This window comes from Ovis aries, chromosome 1 (assembly GCF_016772045.2).
Source record: "Ovis aries strain OAR_USU_Benz2616 breed Rambouillet chromosome 1, ARS-UI_Ramb_v3.0, whole genome shotgun sequence".
In the NCBI taxonomy this organism is placed as follows: domain Eukaryota; kingdom Metazoa; phylum Chordata; class Mammalia; order Artiodactyla; family Bovidae; genus Ovis; species Ovis aries.
Window position 1 is genome coordinate 93090922 of NC_056054.1, and position 20170 is coordinate 93111091.

At 45.6% G+C, this 20170-nt stretch overlaps 1 protein-coding gene across 1 annotated transcript in view; it reads right to left on the reverse strand.

The window, feature by feature from the left end:
- Positions 1-18129, reverse strand: part of CASQ2 (calsequestrin 2) — a 72021-nt gene extending 53892 nt beyond the window's left edge. Inside the window, exon 1 of the mRNA XM_004002371.5 lies at positions 17676-18129. Coding sequence (XP_004002420.1) covers positions 17676-17987 — 312 coding nt within the window. The 5' untranslated portion in view covers positions 17988-18129. The remainder of the gene's footprint in view (positions 1-17675) is intronic.
- Positions 18130-20170: the final 2041 nt, after the last annotated feature.

Sequence of the window (20170 nt, forward strand, 5' to 3'; positions counted from 1 at the left end):
AAGGAGGCTGCCTGGAGGCAGAGAGGTGTGTGGGAGAAGCAGGGGGACAAGGAACGCGGTGCCAGGACTCCATAGTCACAGAAGCTCGAGAACAAGCAGGTGGTCAGATCAAGTGTTGCAGAGAGTCCCCGGAGATGGGACCACCATTGAGGTCTCTCCTTTCAGGATGGATGGTAAGTCACGGGTGACCTTTAGAGAGGAGCTGGGCCGGAAGCCAAAGCACTGAGAGCGAGGCCGATGAGTGGGTGGCAGGGTCGCAGTAGAGCAGGTGTAGATCACTTGCTCCAGAAGTTTGCTATGGAAGGAAGGGAAACTAACACAGCAGCCCCCAGGGACACGCTCCCTTTGGCCTCGGAGGACAGGCATGTGAGGTGCCCTGTCTGTCTATGTGTGTCCCTCCGAGTCCAGTCCCTTAGTAGGACATCTCAGCCCTGATCCAGGGACCAATAGGAAGAAAGTTCTGTTTCTCAAGAATTGTCCTGGAGGAAAAAGACTAATTTGCTTCATTGTCAGAAGAAGGTGGGGTAGCAGGGACAAGGGGCTGCTTACCTACTGAAGAGAGCTGAAGGGGCTCACTTTCTGCATGGTCAAGAATCTGAAAAAAAATCAAGGTCTGAGAAGCATGGGGGGATATGCCACAGATCTTCGCTCCAAGTGAGTGTCCCTCAGGCCAGCCATTAAAAATACCCTGGCGGCAACCCTGCTCTCTCCATGTAAGCCAAGAGCCAAGTGGCTCTTCTCACCCACCATCCCTGATACCATCTGGCCACATGTCAAGCAACTCCACTACTGTGCGCGTCCTCCCCTGAAACCGGAGAGCTGACGTTTATCTCCAGTAATCTCCTGTCACTTTCCACCGCCCTCGGATGAGGCCTGGGCTATGTATAGCTGGGGGCTTGGCACGTGACGGGTCCATGCAGGAGGCAGGTGAGATAGGGGGACCACTATTTTATGAGCTGAACACTGGGGCCTTTTGGGGCTGGACCTGGTGGCTTTTAAAAGAACCTTGAGGGAAAGTGTGTGGGAGGGGGGCGTTGTTGATTGTTTTTATTGGCACTTTTGAACTATCACCTTGGTCAGAGCCAAGGAAAAGACCCAAAGGTCACTGCTGTGTGTTCATTCCACTCTACCACATTGAGAAGCAGTATTTAACAACAATAAAAATAACATCTATCGAGTGTTCCCTGTATGCCAGATACTGCTGCAACACCTCACATGAGTGATCTCATTGAATCTTCACAAAACTCACATGAAGTATAAGTTCAAGATGAGGAAACAGAGGCACAGAGAGGCTAACCAATTTGCCCAGAGCCACACAGCACTCAAGTGATCCGGGATTCCAGCCATGACACTCTGGCTCCAGGGCCCAAACTTGCATCAGTTACATTCTGCTCCCTTCACGTGGGCCTCAGAGGGACCTGGGCCCCAGTCCTGGCTCTGCCGCTTATCAGCTGTGAGACTCTGGGCAGCTCACAACGTCTCTGATCTCAATTTTCTAATCTGAAAAGATGAGATCTAATTCTTGCAGGAGTACTATGTATTCAAGTGCTTATGAGTGTTTGTTCCCTAGAAAGTCACTGCAGGGCAACCCCATTACACTAAGCTAGTGGTTCTTGAACCTGAGCCTGCATCAGTATTACCTGGAGGGAAGCCTTGTAAGAACACAGATTGCTGGGCCCACCCCGGAATTCCCAACTCAGGAAGCCTGGGAGGGGCCCCATGAATTTGCATGTCTGACAGGGTCCAGGAGACACCCATGCTGCTGGTCCCGAGTTCACCCACTGAGAAGCACTGCTCTACAACAGTCTCTAACACACAAGTACAGTCTTCCTGTGTAGCACGTGTGATGTCCAAAATGACTGATTAAGGGAGGCTATTCCTGAGCCAGGTTTCTGTTTTTTTCATACTAAAAATATTATTACAGTGGGATTTTTTTTTTTTTTAATGGATTTAACTGACCTAGGGGCCAGGCCACTTTTCCAATTTTTCTCAGTAGAGTTCTGTTCCCAAGAGTCTGTGAAAAAGCAGTCTGGCAGCTCAAATGCCCACACTCTCTGGCAGCCCCCTCCCTTGGACAAGTCCCACCAAGCATCCATCATGTTCCTGCAGCCAGGGAGACACTGTCCCTTTTCTAACTATACCTTCCATAAGTTGGTGCACCTAATGAAAAAGGGAGAGAGAAAGGTGGAGGGAAGGCGGGAGGCTTTAGTCAGCGGAGAGACCTTCTAAATGTAAAATGATGGCAGACAGGCCTCTATGCCTCATCTCCCCAGTACTGAACATTAAAAAGCAGAAGAGAAGCCCGCTGCTGCTTGGCTAAACTTTGCAAAATGTCTGACTAGGGTTTATTTTGATGAACTCTACTAATGACAACAAATACCACAGACAGCTAACCTGAGAGTTCATTTTCAAGGTGCTTTCACATAATAAATTCTAGAACAGTTCTTTCCTGAGCACCTGACATAGACTGTTCACTTTACACACCCCCCTCTTTTCTCTGCAGAGGAACCCTGGGATGAGGGGACAGTGGTCTTTATTCCACGAAGGGAGAGGCTCGGCCTTCGAGAACTCAGTCCATGGTCTGGACGTTGCAAAGACGTCCACAGGGTTTCTGTGCTGAGTGTGTGCTTCTTATGTGGCCAGAACATAGTGTGGGCTGCAGCTTATGGGCTGTACTCGCTTTTCTTTCGGCTTTGGGAAATGCTCTCAGTTCCTTCATAGGGAAGCCAGGTGTGCGTGGCCAGGCTAAGGAAGGCCTTGGGGTGCTGAGCCAGGGCTGCGGACGGTAGAGGCGGGTGAAGGAGTATCTACTGGCCCGTCTTCCTGCCCAGCGCACGGCAGATGGTGAGGAGAGGCCTGCTGGCTTGGGGCGCTGGGCAGCAGGCGGACGCTCCTGGAACAGGCTCTCTGGGCGCTGAGGAGCGGCTGGGCCTGCCCAGCCCATCGCTCTGCAAGACGGTGCACTGGCCATGTTCCCGCGTGTCTGTCCAAAGAGAAATGGCTTATCTGAATCGAACCACATCCAGCCTACAGAAGAGGGAACCTCAGAAGCTTCGTTGTACAGGTGCAGACTTTGTGGGGACTGGCTTTTTTGATAAAACCTTTCATTTTTTGGCAGTAAGTGCTATTTTTATTTTTTAAAATTGAAGTAGAGTTGATTTACAGTGTTGTGTTAGCTTCAGGTATGTAGCAAAGTGACTCAGTTATACAGATATATGATGTATAACACATAACACACATATTCTTTTTCAGATTGTTTGGAACAAATCATCTTAGATTCTAAGGCTGAGCTGATAATTATGCAAAAATACTCCACACCAAGCAGTGAAGTTAAAACTGCAAGAAAAAAGGGCAGCTGCTTTTAAAGAAAAATGTTGTGATTCTGAAACAGATTTTGTCTGTTTGTGCTTTACTGCTTTACGCTAGAGTAGTCCTTATAGTACTTTCATCGCAGTAACTTTCATGGTCTCACATGTCTCCATTTAGAAATGTATACCTTTGTGAGGAGGTCTACCTCAAGAATACAATGACCAGCTATCCTGTTTGGGCTTGAATATTATTGAGGGCTATTGGGGGTGGGAAGAGTGAGAGAAGAAGGTTCCAATGGTCTAAAACCTTCTAAATCAACAGTGTATTTGCCATTTTGTAAAATCTCTATCTCCCTGTTAATTCTGTATGGAGGAAAGAATTGAACTGTAATCAACTCAGTCCATACTTTGAGCATTTCTTGTCTTTTCACATCTCACCCCAGGCTCTAGTTTTATTGCTGAGAAGTGCACAGCAAACACACATCTCTTAGGAGAAGTGCAATTTAAGAGTGAGCCTGGGCATCCATCTTCTGAGAGCTCTGGCTCTACATGAGGACTTATTCTCAAAGCCAAACCAAAATAAGCCTGACCTCATCTGAGTTTTCAGAGTGCAGCAGGTGCAAGTTTGGAGAAGGCCATCTTTGGGCAGTGAACAGTTGGAAGAAATACCTGAATCCTGTGTATGTTGCTATTCTCTGCCCAGTGTTCCCACATCAACCCATCTGTGGATTCACTTGCCTCCAGAAATTTCATTTTGTCTTCCTCTCTTGAGGTTTAGAAATGCAACCACTGGGACATTTGCCAGTGCTAAATAGGTTTGAAGGCAATGACAGCCTTAGAGAGCCCTGAGGTTTATGCCCATGCTGTGCATGTGTTTTGGACTGAGAGTCCCGTGGTTTTAAAAAAATCTGTTTTACTCATATTTCAGCAGGATTAAGCAAGGATGACAAACAGTTCCCTGAATCTGATAGATTTGGTTTAATTTTTCATCTTCCTACTGAATCTTTTTAAAAATTGATTTAATTTTTTAAAGATATCAAAGAGAAATATATTTCCAATGTGAGCAATATATCCATAATTCCTTGCCTTTTTCTTTTCTCTCCATCCACCCCTCCACCCACCTACCCAACATTTATTAAATACCAAGTAGGTGCTAAGCATTAGTCCCTTTACTCACACTTCAGTTCAACACATAGTCCAGCTATGAAATTAAACACTGCTCAAATGTGAGTGAAAATCCCAAATTCAAATTAGAGACACTTGTCTTTTTGTAAGTTGGCACTGCTTACAAACAAGAAGCAACCCCTTTATGCTATTTCTTGGTGTAGTGAAAGGAACACGAAGTTTGGAAACAATTAGATGTGAATTCAAATCCTGCTTCATGCTGTGCCATTTTCTAGCTTTGTGACTTTGGGCAATTTCTACTCAACTCTAGGGAATCATTTCTTTGTACATAGTGTGAGAATATGTTGTAAGAATTTAACAGAATGACGTATGTAAAGCACCCATTTCGGGCATGTGATTTCCCTGCTCCTTCTTCCTCTTCTGTTCATTTAACATTCCTTCAACAAGCACTGTTGAGAGGCCACACTGAGTCAGACACTGGCCTAGGTGCTGGGGTGCAGCAATGAAGAGAACAGAGTATTTGCCTCTGTGGGGGCTACATGCTATAACCATCTCAAACAATATGCGCTATGTCTGCCAAGTGCTATGGAGAAGAATAAAGTAAGGTTGAAGGGATAAGGGGGTGCTTGGAGTGTGTGATTTACAGAGGTGGTCATGGAGATAGCTTCTTTCATAAGATGACACTTAAGCATAGACCTAAAGGAAGTGAGTTCTTATCATCAACAAAAGACCAACCCCTGAGTTATCAGGAATCATGTCATCTGCACTTTCTAAGTAAGCAGTGCGTGAATATTTGACAAATAAATGAAAGGATGAATACTTCTGTTGGGGTGTTCACAACGCTTGAGTACGTGCGTGTGTACTCAGTTGTGTCTGACCCTGTGACCCCATGGACTGTAGTCTGGGATTTTTCAGACAAGAATACTGGAGTGGGCTGCCATTTCCTCCTCCAGGGATCTTCCCAACCCAGGGATCGAACCCAACTCTCCTGCGTTGTCAGGCGAATTCTTTACCACTGATCCACCAAGGAAGCCCAGAACTTAGTTCCACGTTATAGAACACTCATCAGTTTGCTCTGAGCAGCTTTCTCATATTTTCCTGTTAAATATGCTAACATCTTAGTGTCCCATATTCATATACCGGGTGCTCAAATTTGTCATCTCTTTTGGAGAAAAGGGCAATGAGACCTGGCAACCAAATAGATGCTTTTCCTCCCTTTCCGAGGGTAACTCCTGGACTTTGACCTAAGGTTCCTTAGAAAGGCACCTTCTGATCTGGCCTTAGAAACCCTTGTAACTCTCCTGGAAACCTCTCAAGGAGGCGGAAGCATCACACGAGCCCAGATTCTCTCCTTCTAAGGAGGTCCAAGTATTAATCACTGATGGTGTGGCTGGGGAGACCATGGGGGAAGACTGGGAGACCTGGCTGAGTCCCAGAGCAGACCTGAATCCCCGCAGCCCCAGACCAAGTTAATATCTCAGCAGTTCTCCAAATCAGAGGAATGCTGACAGGTCCATTGTCATTCAGGGGAGTCAGCAGGCTGAAGGTCAAGCAGGTGCACTGTGATTCTGGGCGTCTGGAAAATTTCTCCAATCCAACAGACCAGTACGGTGCTTTGAAAACTTTCACATACCTATGAATCACCAAAGGATCCTGCTGAAATGTAACAGGTATTCAGGTGATACCATTGCTGCTGGTGTGGTCTGCTGACCAAATTTTGAGCATCAGGCCTCAAGTGGTCCACAAAATTGGCTGCACATTAGAATCACCCAGGGAGCTTTTAGAAGCTAGCACCTGGATATCATCCCTTCCCCCATGACCAATTAAATCAGTGTCTAGGGGAATAAGACCCAGAAGCATTATTATGAAAAAGCTAGTGGAGATGACAGGATTTCAGCTGAGCTATATAAATCCTAAAGGATGATGCTGTTAACAAGTTGCACTCAATATGCCAGCAACTTTGGAAAACTCAGCAGTGGCCACGGGACTGGAAAAAGTCAGTTTTAATTCCAATCCCAAAGAAGGGCAATGCCAAATAATGTTCAGACTACTGCATAATTTCACTCATTTCACATGCTATAATGCTCAATATCCTTCAAGCTAGGCTTCAACAGTGCATCAATGGAGAACTTCCAGATGTACAAGCTGGATTTAGAAAAGGCAGAGAACCAGAGTTCAAATTGCCAACATCTGCTGGATCATAGGAAAAGCAAGGGAATTCCAGAAAAACTGGAATGTACTTCTGCTTCATATACTACACTGAAGCCTTTGACTGTGCAGATCACAACAAACTGTGGAAAATTCCTAAAGAGATAGGAATACCAGACTACCTGATCTTCCTCCTGAGAAACCTGTATGTTGTTCAAAGAGCAACAGTTAGAACCGGGCATGGAACAGCAGACTGGTTCAAAACTGGGGAAGGAATATGTCAAGGCTGTATATTGTCACCCTGCTTATTTAAATTATATGCAGAGTACATCATGCAAAATGCCAGGCTGGATGAAGCACAAGCTGGAATCAAGATTGCCGGGAGAAATATCAATAACCTGAGATACAAAAATGACACCACCCTAATGGCAAAAAGCAAAGAGGAACTAAAGAGCCTCATGATGAAGTTGAAAGAGGAAACTGAAAAAGCTGGCTTAAAACTCAACATTCAAAAAACTAAGGTCATGGCATCTGATCCCATCACTTCATAGCAAACAGATTGGGGGGGGGGGAATGAAAACAGTGAAAGACTATATTTTCTTGGGCTCCAAAATCACTGCAGACAGTGACTGCAGCCATGAAATTAAAAGACGCTTGCTCCTTGGAAGAAAAGCTATGACAACCTAGACAGTATATAACAAAGCAGAGATATTACTTTGCTGGCAAAAGTCCATACAGTCAAAGCTATGGTCTTTCCAGTAGTCATATACAGATGCAAGAGTTGGACCATAAAGAAGGCTAAGAGCCGAAGAATTGATGCTTTCGAACTGTGGTGCTGGAGAAGACTCTTGAGAATCCTTTGGACTGCAAGGAGATCAAACCAGTCAGTCCTAAGGAAAATCAACCCTGAATTTTCACTGGAAGGACTGATGCTGAATCTGAAGCTCCAGTACTTTGGCCACCTGATGGGAAGAGCTGACTTATTGGAAAAGACCCTGATGCTGGGAAAGATTGAGGGCAGAAGGAGAAGGGGGCAACAGAAGATGAGATGGTTGGATGGCATCATCAACTCAATGAACATGAGTCTGAGCAAGCTCTGGGAGATGGTGAAGGACAGGGAAGCCTGGTGTGCTGTGGTCCATGGGGTAGCAAAGAGTCAGACACGACTGACCAACTGAACAATAAAAAAAATAGGTATTTTTTAAAACCCCTTAGGTTGAGTCCTACGTGCAGCCAATGTTGAGAACTACTACAACTGGCCAAGAACATGGGCTGCCTTTCAAGTGACAGGTGAAGGGAATTAACATTTGATAAGCATCAGCTGTATTTCAGGCACTCAGCATTCTACATAGATTAATTTTCTAGTAGTAACCAACATAACAAAGTAATAACACCTGACACTTGTACAGCTTCTTAAAATTTTATGGGGAATTTTTATTCATTTAATTCTCTTAATTCACTAAGGTAGAAAGGACATAGTCGATTTTTTTAGATGAGTAAAACGCAATGCATATTCATGACTTGCCCCGATCAAATAGTAAATGGAAGAGAAGTTGTTGCCCTGACCCATAGCTGTCTGCTTTGCCTAAGTACTTCACCCTCATCTGAAGTTGGATACACGAGGATGGTCGTGCACAAGAGTCATGTCAGCAACACTGGACACATGACAGAGTCTAAAGAGGCCGCAGTCATCTCACCAAAGATATTCTCACTGATACACAGATTGATTAGGAGACTGAGACCTGAACAGAAAAGGGAGCTCAGTCTTGACAATCTGAGAGCAATGGCATTAAGATACTTAGCAGAACCAGAGGCCTGCATTGCACAGGACTCACTTCTTAGTTCTGCCACAGATTACGGAACCAGCCTTCTCCTTCCCATAGGGCCTAATGGATGATCTGTGCTATTTGCTGCTGCTGCTAAGTCGCTTCAGTCGTGTCCACCTCTGTGCAACCCCAGAGACGGCAACCCACCAGGCTCCCCCGTCCCTGGAATTCTCCAGGCAAGAACACTGGAGTGGGTTGCCATTTCCTTCTCCAATGCATGAAAGTGAAAAGTGAAAGGGAAGTCGCTCAGTTGTGTCCAACTCTTCACAACCCCATGGACTGCAGCCCACCAGGCTCCTCCATCCATGGGATTTTCCAGGCAAGAGTATTAGAGTGGGGTGCCATCGCCTTCTCCGGATCTGTGCTAGAACCGCCTCTAAAAAATTATTTGCGGAGCTTCCCTGGTGGCTCAGTCAGTGGTAAGGAATCCACCTGCCAATGCAGGAGACATGAGTTCAATCCCTGGTCTGGGAAGATCCCACATGCCACGGAACAGCTAAGCCTCTGTGCCGCGGCTACTGAGCTTGTGCCCTAGAGCCTGCTAGCCACAACGACTGAGCCCACACACCGCAGCTACTGAAGCCTGCTTGCCTTGAGCTTGTGCTATGCAACAAGAGAAGCCACCACAATGAGAAGCCCACACACCTCAACAAAGGATAGCCCTGGAAGCAACGAAGACCCAGCACAGCCAAAAATAAATAAATTAAAAAAACTATATTAAAAAATGCAAAATACAAATTATCTGCAACTTGAAAGAGATTAATCTCCAGAATATACAAACAGGTCATGGAGCTCAATTAAAAAAAGAAAGGACAACCTAATCAAAAAAATGGTCTAGAAGACCTAAATAGACATTTCTCTAAAGAAGACAGACACAACTGGCCAAAAGGCACATGAAAAGATTCTCAACATTTCTGATTATTAGAGAAATGCAAATCAAAGCTACAATGAGGTTATCACCTCCCACTGGTCAGAATGGCCATCATCAAAAAAATGTACAAACAATGAATGCCAGAGAGGGTGTGCAGAAAAGGGAACCCTCTCACACTGTAGCTGGGAACGTACATTGATACAGCCACTATGGGGAACAATATGAAGCTTCCTTCAGAAACTAAAAACAGAACTACCATATGACCCAGCAATCCCCGTCCTGGGCATATGCTTGGAGAAAACCATAGTTCCAAGAGACACATGCACCCCAGTGCTTATTGCAGCACTGTTTACAATAGCCAAGACATGGAAGCAACCTAATGTCCATCAACAGAGGAAAGCATACAGAAGATACCGGTGTATATATACAATAGAACATTACTCAGCCATACAAAGGAGCAAACTGTGCCATTTGTTGAGACTTTGGATGGACCTAGAGCCTGTCTTACACAGTGAAGAACGTCAGAAAGAGAAAAACAAACTTTTATTAACACGTGTATGTGGAATCTAGAAAAATGGTACAGATAAACCTATTTGCAAAGCAGAAATAAAGACAGAGGTAGAGAACAAATGTATGGAGACCAAGCAGGGGAAACAGTGATGGGATGAATTGGGAGATTGGGATTGACATACATGTATATATGTGTGTGTATATATAGCTATATATATGTATACACGCTATGTATAAAATATAGAGCTAATGAGAACCTACTGTATGGCACAGAGAACTCCACTCAGTGCTCTATAGTGACCTAAATGGGAAGGAAATCCTTAAGAAAGAGGGGTATATGAATATGTATAGCTGATTCACTTTGCTGAAAATAACAGCAGAAAATAACACAACCTTGTAAAACTACTGTACTCCAATAGAAATTTTGTTTAAAAAGATAAAAAGAAAATTACTGATAAATAGCCTGTTCACCAGGGGTTTCCTGGGTGGCTTAATGGTAAAGACTCTGTCTGCAGTGTAGGAGATGCAGGAGACATAGTTTGGATCCCTGGGTCAGGCAAATCCCCTGGAGGAGGGCATGGCAACCCACTCTAGTATTCGTGCCTGGAGAATTCCATGGACAGAGGAGCCTGGCGGGCTACAGTTCATGGGGTCGCACAGAGCCGGACAGGACTGAAGCAACTGAACACACACACACACACACAGCCTGTTTACCAGCAGTGGAAAATCAGTCAGAGCAGTAACCCTTACTGCTGGCAGACAGGCCATTTCCAATAACTTTTAGGTAGTGATCCTGCCATTTGATATCCAGGAGGGCCTGGGAGAGAGCCCCTAGGCAGGTCATGTATGGGGATGGTAGCTCCTTTATTGTGGGGACGTCCTCAAGCAGGAAGAGCAGAAAACAATGCAGGGAAAATTCTACAGAGCGGCCCTGGGTCTCCAGAGACACTACTGGGGCATCCTGTCAACCCAGCGGACAGCTACCAGGATGATATAACTATTTCTGTTTCAGGACCCCAGGTTGCCTGCCAGTACCTGCTAGTTCATCACCCTCAACAAATGAACGAATTTTTACTCTTCACTGTGTGGAAAGCATCGCTTGTTCACCATCCATTCAGTGACTGATTCACTCACTCACTACGGTTACTGAGAGCCTGCCTTAGCAACAGGTATGAATGAATACTGATGAATGAATATTTCTATTCATGGATTCACAGTAAGAATGTTCATGTTCTGAAACACTCACTTGCCTGAGGGAAATTCCAGTAAATATATATATTGGTTACAGGTTGGTGTGTTTAGTTGCTCCCACAGGACTCACACAAACACATCACAGGTGAGGAACCTGAATACAGACAGACTTCTTCCTCGGGAATTGGACCCAGGCCTCTCTGGTTTGGAAGCCCATTTTAGAGCACACCACCCCTCAAGCATTTCAACCCGAGAGAGGCCAGTGATGTCGGGTGTCGGAGTACTTTCTCTGCAGTATTTATAGAACATGATAGCAGCAGCACTTGTTTCAAGGTGAAAGTAGAAGCTGGCAGCAAAGAAGCAAGGAGGAATCAAATTCATTGCCCGTGTCCTCGTCTTGAGTCTCTGAGTCCTGCAGCACTAATAGGGTTTGGCCAGTGAGGCATGACTACATTTGCTGACTTTGCTGAAGCTGAAGGAAATAGCATATAAAATTGCAACTCCCTTTATAATCTGAGTTGATATCTCAATAGGAAAAAAATGGGGGAAAGGCATAGAAAAATATGAAAAAATTTAAGTGTCAAATAATTTCATGAAAAATTCAGTCCAGCTAGAAATCAAAGAATGTCCATTAAAACAATAAAAATATAAATAGGCAAAGATTTTTAAAATCCTGAAAACTGTGCCAGTATCCAAAAATAGAGGAATTCTGTAATAGCCTATATGGGAAAAGAATCTGAAAAAGAGTGGATATACGTTTATGTATAACTGATTCACTTTGCACACGGCACCTGAAATTAACACAAGATTGCCAATCAGCTATACTTCAATAATTTTTTTTAATTAAAAGAAAAATTAGTTTTAAAATATGTATGATCATATAGTGGAGTCCTGTGCCAACATTAACATCATGTTTGCCAAGAATTTAAAACTAGTTAGTGACATAGGGATACTCACAATATACTGAAATGAAAAAAGCAGGAAGTAAAACCATAAAAATGGTATACATCTAATTTGAAAGTGTGTTCTTATGCATAGAAAAAGTACTGGAAAGAACTCTATCAGAACACTAGCCATGTTTATTTCGGGGTGCTTTTTCTTTGGCCACATCATCTCACACTCCTGCATGAGAGTGTGTTATTTTGTGGATGAAGTGCTCCACCAAGAGTCAGGATTGCCAGCTGTGTAACTCACATCACTGCAAGGCCACATCTATGACATGAGGAGTTCAGAACAATCTAGATGGTTCTCAAAGTTCTTTTGAGCTCTAACATATCAGACATTCATTCAACAAACATTTACAGAGCATCTATATAGAGCTACGTGCACTGCACCAACCCTGGGGTCTTCCAGAGGTAGATTCCAGTCAAATGCAAAGCAGAGTTTGAGTGTGGCCTCCTGGTGCCATATTACTTGCCCTTTTATGACTAAGCTTTTTAAAAAATTCATTATTTTTTAAAAAATTTAGCTGTGATGGATCTTAGTTGCAGTATAGAAACTCTCAGTTGGGACATGTAGGATATATTTCCCCCACCAGGGATCGAAATTGGGCTACCTCCATTGGGAGTGTAGAGTCTTAGCTACTGGACTACCAGGGACGTCCCTCTCCCTAAGCTTTTAATGGCCTCATATTCTTCCCTTTCTTCTCTTCCACTTATCAAACCTGCTTTCACATAGAACTCAACTTTGATCAGATGGAGGTGTAAGTGAATGGCAATATCTTACAAGACTATCTCTTGCAGAAGGGCTTGACTAAATAGGAATAAAATTTTTACCTAAAGGAACGAGGCCCTTGTGGCCAAATTTTAGGGAAAAGGTATCAAGTTGGAAAAGGTTTTAGAGCTGTCAGAATCTTGCCTCCTGATTTCCCTTCCCCACCCTTGCTTTTTTACCTAGTAAATGCTATTTATTTTCACAAACCAATTCTTCTTTGTCATGCCTTCCACATGTCTCCCAGAGAGCAGGGCATTTCCTCTTTGCTCTGCACTCCCAGAGGAGCTTATGTTACCCTACTATTATGACAGCCCACTCCAGTACTCTTGCCCAGAAAATCCCATGGACGGAGGAGCCTGGTAGGCTACAGTCCATAGGGTCGCAAAGAGTCGGACACGACTGAGTGACTTCACTTTCACTATTACAGTGACTCCCTTGCACTGTGGCTTTTCATTAGTATTTCTTTGTAAGTTCCACATTAGGCTGTGAGCCGCCTGAGTGTTTCATGTTCCCTGTATCCACAGCGTGCATCCCCAGGCCCAACCTAGAGTAAGTGGCAGATGTAAGACTAATTGATGGGCATTTTAGGCCCCAAGTCTGGCAGTGACCTCCTCACCCTGTGGATGGGGCTATTTCTAGGTATTTCAATATTAAGGATTGATATTGAAATCAGTGTTTGGTCTGACCATAGTATCTTTGGGTTTTTATCAGAATGCATGGCCCTTTTTTAAAATTAATTTTTATTAGAGTATAGTTGAACAGAGGAGCCTGGTGGGCTGCAGTCCATGGGGTCACAAAAGAGTCAGACTCTGACTTAGCGACTTAACAACAGCAGCGGCAAGAATTGTTGCTTTACAACATCGTGTCAGTTTCTTCCATCGAGCAAAGTGGATCAGCTCTGCTGCTGCTGCTGCTGCTAAGTCGCTTCAGTCGTGTCCAACTCTGTGCGACCCCATAGATGGCAGCCCACCAGGCTCCTCTGTCCCTGGGATTCTCCAGGCAAGAATACTGGAGTAGGCTGCCATTTCCTTCTCCAATGCATGCATGCATGCTTAAGTCGCTTCAGTTGTGTCCGACTCTGTGCGACCCTATGGACAGCAGCCCACCAGGCTCCTCTGTCCACGGAATTCTCTAGGCAAGAATACTGGAGTGGGTTGCCATTTCCTTCTCCAGAACCAGCTATATATTTACATATATCCCCTTTTTTGGATGTTTTCCCCATTTAGGTCAGGGATGGCCCTTAACACGAGGAGTTATGAACTTCTAATTCCTCACCTTCTAACCTTTAGAAATTCTCCAGGTTTATCAGCTTGGGGGTGGCAACATCATTGGAGAGGGAGATCAATTTAATAGATTGAGATCAATATGTTTTTTAATGAAACACAGCCGAAGTATAGAAAAGAATAATAAGAAAGAAGACAAAAGAATTTTTGATCCAACTGCTCCCCAGATACTAACGCGTTGTCTTGTGAAACTGTTGTTTCATTTGTGTATGTATGTTCTCTACACACTGAGTCACAGTGAGCTATGATAGAAAGCATGGGAAACCACCTTCCTAAACTGTTCAGAGGAAAGGAGCCCCACCCTTCCTGTGCTGTCTGCCCTGGGCTGAGATTTCACTGCCTTGTGGATGCACCCTGGGAACTGCCCCCTCCCCTCCTAGTTTGCACAATAACAGCCCTGGAACTGGCAGGATATTGTCCTTAGTGTTTTTTGTTTAGAGTCCAGGGAATTAAGAAGACAAAAATGGGCTTTTTTGACCAGGAAGAAAATTTAGAGGTTCACACCTCCGCTCTCTTACCATTCCTGGGGTTCCTGGAACCAGTCCAGTCCTGGATTCTGAGGCACGGCCTACACCTGACAGGTATCTCAGCAAAGGCCCTCCTTCCCTCCCCAACCCTCAGGGAGGTAGCCCAGCCTCCTCCAGGGTTTGCATATTTGTAGGAGCAGTGCCTCCTCTGGGACTCTGTGCTTCTCAGCCCTGTTGCTGATATGGCTGGCATCATCAGGCCCAGGCCCACAGGCTGAGCACTCTATTTAAGGAAGACTCTTGAAACAATCCTGAAGAGGGTATCCACCAGCAACGTGTACATCGCCTCATTTGATTCTAGCAGTAAGGCAGTATAGGGACTAAAACTGCCTGCATCTACACTAGTTGATGGAGAAGACAGTGGCACCCCACTCCAGCACTCTTGCCTGGAAAATCCCATGGACGGAGGAGCCTGGTAGCCTGCAGTCCATGGGGTCGCTAGGAGTCGGACACGACTGAGCGACTTCACTTTCACTTTTCACTTTCATGCACTGGAGAAGGAAATGGCAACCCACTCCAGTGTTCTGGCCTGGAGAATCCCAGGGACGGGGGAGCCTGGTGGGCTGATGTCTCTGGGGTCACACAGAGTCGGACATGACTGAAGCGACTTAGCAGCACACTAGTTAAATGGCCTTGGGCAACTTAGCCTCTCTGTGCCTCAGTTTCCCCATCTGAAGATGGGGATGGCAACTGTACCTACATCAGAGAAATACTATAAGGCTCAGACCAGCTACATGTACAAAGTGCTTAGAACAATCCCTGTGCAGAGTAAGCATTCAATAAATGTTTATTATTAATCATCCCATAAGCCTGTTGGACAATTATTATTTTTCCAGATTTATAGATGAGAAAATGGGGTGCAGAGAAGGTAAGTAACCTGCCCTATGTCGTGTATCCAGTAGAGGGGAAGCCAGGATATAAATCCAGATCTCCAGACTCCAAGTTCTGTGATCTCTTTCCCTAAGGATTTAGGAGCCTGTGGGGCATCAAACCACCTCCTATGCTGAGCTTACACCTTGTCAGTCTCTGATGGGCATTCCTGGATCAAAGGTGGCTGGAAGGATGGTGAGTCCAGGGCAAAGTCCCTTCTCAGGATTTTGCTTGGGAACACAGAATTTGTCTTTGAGGGAGAATGTGTGTGTGTGTGACAGGGAATCAGAAATTGGGGTCATGGCTTGCACCAGCCCTCTTTTTGAGTTCTAGGCTAAGTTGACACTGGTGAGCATATATGGTAGAGTCCTTGTGCCTTCAGCTCACTTTTCAGAAAATTGTCACTATAATTGAGTAGGGCAGTTGGAGATGGAGATGGTAATGTGAGTGCGGATTTCTTGGGCTGAGCAGCAGCTGTGCTGTATGTCCTGGTTTTTTTCCAGCCTGCGATTTTCCTGTATATATAGTACAAAGACCTAATAACGGTCTCTGCTTTTTCCTTGCTTATAACTCACAGAGGGAACTGAACTTCCATGTTCAGGCCCCAGAGTAGAGCCTGAGGAAAAAGATAATGGGCATGGTGATATTTTTAAAATGCTTAGTTTTTCATCTACCAGAGCTCTCTGTAATGACCATGCTCCCATATATAAATCCTCTGAAAATAAATACAGGTATGATGATCGAGAGACACAGGACTCTGCAATGCTTTTAAAATTATCAAAGATATTTTGATGTGTTTGGGATGGTTTTCCTGGATTTTATTATGTGCTCAGTCATGTCCTACTCTTTGTGACCCCATGGACTGTAGCCCACCAGGTTCCTCTGTCCACGGGATTTCCCAGGCAAGAATACTGGAGTAGGTTGCTATTTCCTTCTCCAGGGGATCTTCCTGACCCAGGGATCAAACCCGAGTCTCCTGCATTGGCAGGCAGATTCTTTACCACTGTGCTGCCTGGGAAGCCTAGATTTTCTTATACTCAAAATTTTTTTTTTTTTTTTAGAACTAAAATCCACATGGGTTTTCTATGATAATTCTGTTCATCAAAATATTTGATTATAATGTATGTCCGTTATGTCTCAATAAAACTGAAAGAAAAAGAAAGAACAAAAAGGTATCTGATTGAACTGAGCTTTCTGGTAAGGCTGGTCTCCAGTAGTCCTTTTTGCAAATAGGTGCGTGGGCTGAGCCAAGCCTGGGGACTGATGAGGGATCTCAGTGCTTACTAGAATTCTTGGCACTCCCAGGTGCTCCTGAGTGTAACTGATCTGACACTGTCCAGGAGGAGCTACGGGAGGAGTTCCTGGGTCACTCACACAGGATTAAAGAGCCAGCCCCCGCGCCAGCTTCACAGAGAGGCCAGTAATGCAGACAGAATAGGAGCTGACTTCAGCATCTTCCCTGACCTCACACCAAGAACTTTCTGAGAAAAAGAAATACTCCCGCTACTGAACACGCAGCCAAGACCTTCCCACAACTCCAGTGGCTGATGTTGACTGATACCGAGTCCCAAGAGAGGAGCACTACTTAGCGGTGCTCCCCATCTGACCCACAAGCAGAAGCAAGGTCAAATGACTTCTGCTGCCCCAAGATCGTGGGCAGGCTTACAAGAACAAACAGTAGGAAATTAGTACACCGAATGAAGCCTGCACATAACCCTGAATCCCATGTCATTCGGGCCTTTAAACAATAGCTTTAATGTTCTCTGAGGAAAAGAGTGGCTGGAACCATTGCCCTTGAGAAATCAAGAGGGCCGTCAGCTGATAGACTTTACAACTTTACCGACTATGATGCAGTGGGCAGACTTCGCTGGTGGCTCAGTGTAAATAATCCTCCTGCCAATACGGAAGACGTGGGTTCGATCCCTGGATCAGGAGGATCCCCTGGAGAAGGGAATGGCAACCCACTCCAGTAATCTTGCCTGGGGAATCCCATGGACAGAGGAGGCTGGCAGGCTACAGTCCATGGGGTCGCAAAGGAGTCGGATACGACTTAGCAACTAAACAACAACGACAAGCAGTGCAGTGTGCAGCATGTCCTGCACTTGTCCTGTCTGAAGAGTCTGAACACACCTCTGTTTTTCACACATCCCAGCTTTGCAAGATTTCCAGTGTTGTATGAGACTGAAATGGGGCCAGACTTTAGGATATATTATCAGCACCCTGGGGTCCCCACATCCCGATCACGGGCCAGTTCCCGCCTCCTTGGTCGCCGTGGTCCCGGGCCCCCCCCCACCCCCACTCACCTCCAGCACGATTTCTTTCAGCTGGAACTGTTTCTGCACGACTTTGTCTGAAGACAGGGGCTCATGGTAGTAGAGGCAGAGCAAGTCGTATTTCTTCAAAACCTGCTTGAAGTTCTTCTCAGTTAGACTGACCACGCGGTCCTTGCCATCATAGGTGGGGAAGTTCAGTCCCTCCTCTGCCCTGCAGGAGGACAGCAGGTAGACCCCCACCACAAACAGGTGGGCTCTCTTCATCTGGGCAAAATTTTTCTTTCCCAGAAACGCTGATGGTAGGAAAGTGAATGGAGTCTTAGAGGACTTGCTGGGAGTCATGGGGAGCAGAGAGGCTGATCTGGTCTCTCTCCCTGGCCCTCCCTGGGCCCGAGAACCCCGTCTTCACCTCTGCAGGCTGCTGACTGTAGCCCTGGGCTCAGACAAAGCGAGCAGAGGCTCACACCCATGCGTGCGTGGAACTGGAGCCAGGCTGGGCCACCCAGCCCCAGATAGCTTGCATAGCTCTACCCAGCCCGTGTCTCATCTGGAACTCCATTTTTAGGATGCAGTTGTTTCAGGCTAAAAATAAATCATGAGATGAATAAAAAAGTTAGATATGGCCCTGTTGAGGGATTCGCTGATACAGTTTGTCAGGCTGGTGGAGAGGGAGGAGGCAGGAGGGAGACGGCGGAACATGCGCACATGAAATAAGGAGGCCAGGAAGGTCAGAGGAGAGAAATTCACCTGGAGGGAGGAGGGCAAAAGGAGGGGAGGGAGACATGGGATGGTGACGTGCGCACGTGCAGGGGTCCCTCAGATGCTATTGAATCCGTCCATTATCCCAGGGAATGGTGTCAGCCTGTCCCTTCCTGGCAGGCTGCTCATCCGCACCCCACACACACACCTACTCACCACTGACCTGGAGACCAGCCCAACCCCCAGGGGGACTTGACGTTCTGCGCCTGCCTTCCCCTGGCTGGCCGCTGCGCCGTGTCCCCCATGGCTCTGCCTGTCACTGAGCAAGGGGTCTAGGGTCACCCTTTCTCCGTGGAAAGAGCTCCAGAGACCCCAGCCCGCCAGGGTCACAGTTGTTCTCCTTCTGCCCCTGCTCATGGCTTAACGTTGCTGACACCAGGAGGTCCTGCCCCATTATAAAATTAAATATAGTAAAAGTTCAACTATCTTCCTCAGAAACCTTCTTAGGCTTTTCACTATCATCCCTGTCATCTTCTTTTCTAACATTAACCCCCAATGTATCATTTTTGCCCCTTTCCTCTCCATTGGGACAGACTGCTGTAGAGAGTCCAGAAGCCAGATAGGTCGGAGTTCAAATCCAGGCTCTGCTTTTCAATGGCTGAATGGACTTTGGAGGGTCACTTACCCTCTCTCTGATTCGCCATCCATCACCTCCACCCCTGCTCCTTGTAAAGTGGGGATAATTATAACTAGATTGTAAGGCTTGGAACACAGAGATGGAAAAACATGGTGCGAAGCAGTTACTCAAACACAGCAGCTGTTATATTATTCCATTCTTCTTGGAGATGGTGGAACATAGGTTATTATCAGAATTACTTGTCAGTTTCTAAAAGTAATTGTTTGTGAACCCTTTTCTGTCTGCCTTCTTCTTGAATCCATCAGGCATTTGGGGCAGATGTGATTAAAAGGTCATTGCACAGAGGAGCTAACTGAGCTTCAGGGAGCTCAGCACCTAGTCAGAGATCATGTTACCGACTACCTGTTGGTAGAGGGTAGGCAGAGAGTTCAGTGCTACCCTGGAGCCCAGTACTCCTGGGTGCTTTCACTCTGATGGGGTAATTCCCCCACAGACACCTCTTTTCTTAAAAGACTCCATCTTTTCTTGTCAAACAACAGTCCACTCTTGTCTTTCCACTCTTCAGAGTGGTCTATGGCTCTCATGATTTAGGCCGAGTTTTTGTCTTCTTTGGTTGGAGAATCAGCTTTGGAAATAGCAAGGACTCTGTCCCATACAAACTTTGCAGGGGACAGAAGGTAAAAAGAAAGTAAAAAAAAAAAAAGAAAGAAAGTCAGTGGCCTACAGGACTGGAAGCAGTCCTCTCTACTGCAGCCAGAGGGCCTGATGCTAAGGGGCAGGCCAATGGGAGTTTCTTCAGAACACTTTCACATCCAGGAAGCCAGGACCTTGGGGAAGCCAGGACCTTGGGGAACCCACCACTGAAATCCATGACAGCATTCAGTTCTTTTTGATGGTCACTTTGCTAGGCTTTTAAAGATAGAGTCAAGAATAGCCATTCTAAGATGTGGTTAGCTTTTCAGATCATTGGCAAGCATGCAAGATCTCTGCTTTCTTTAGAAAATTTAGGGGGAAAAAAAGATTGTCGCGTGAAACAGTGTATGTCTTGTCTTTTCCAGGTCAGCTTCCCAAAACTGTTCCCAGTTGTCTCAATCTCATCGACTTATCTTTATTTAGAATTTGCTCCACTTTTCTTAATATATGTTTTTTTTTTAATGTTACCAAAAAACTGGGAGATGTTTAAAGTCAG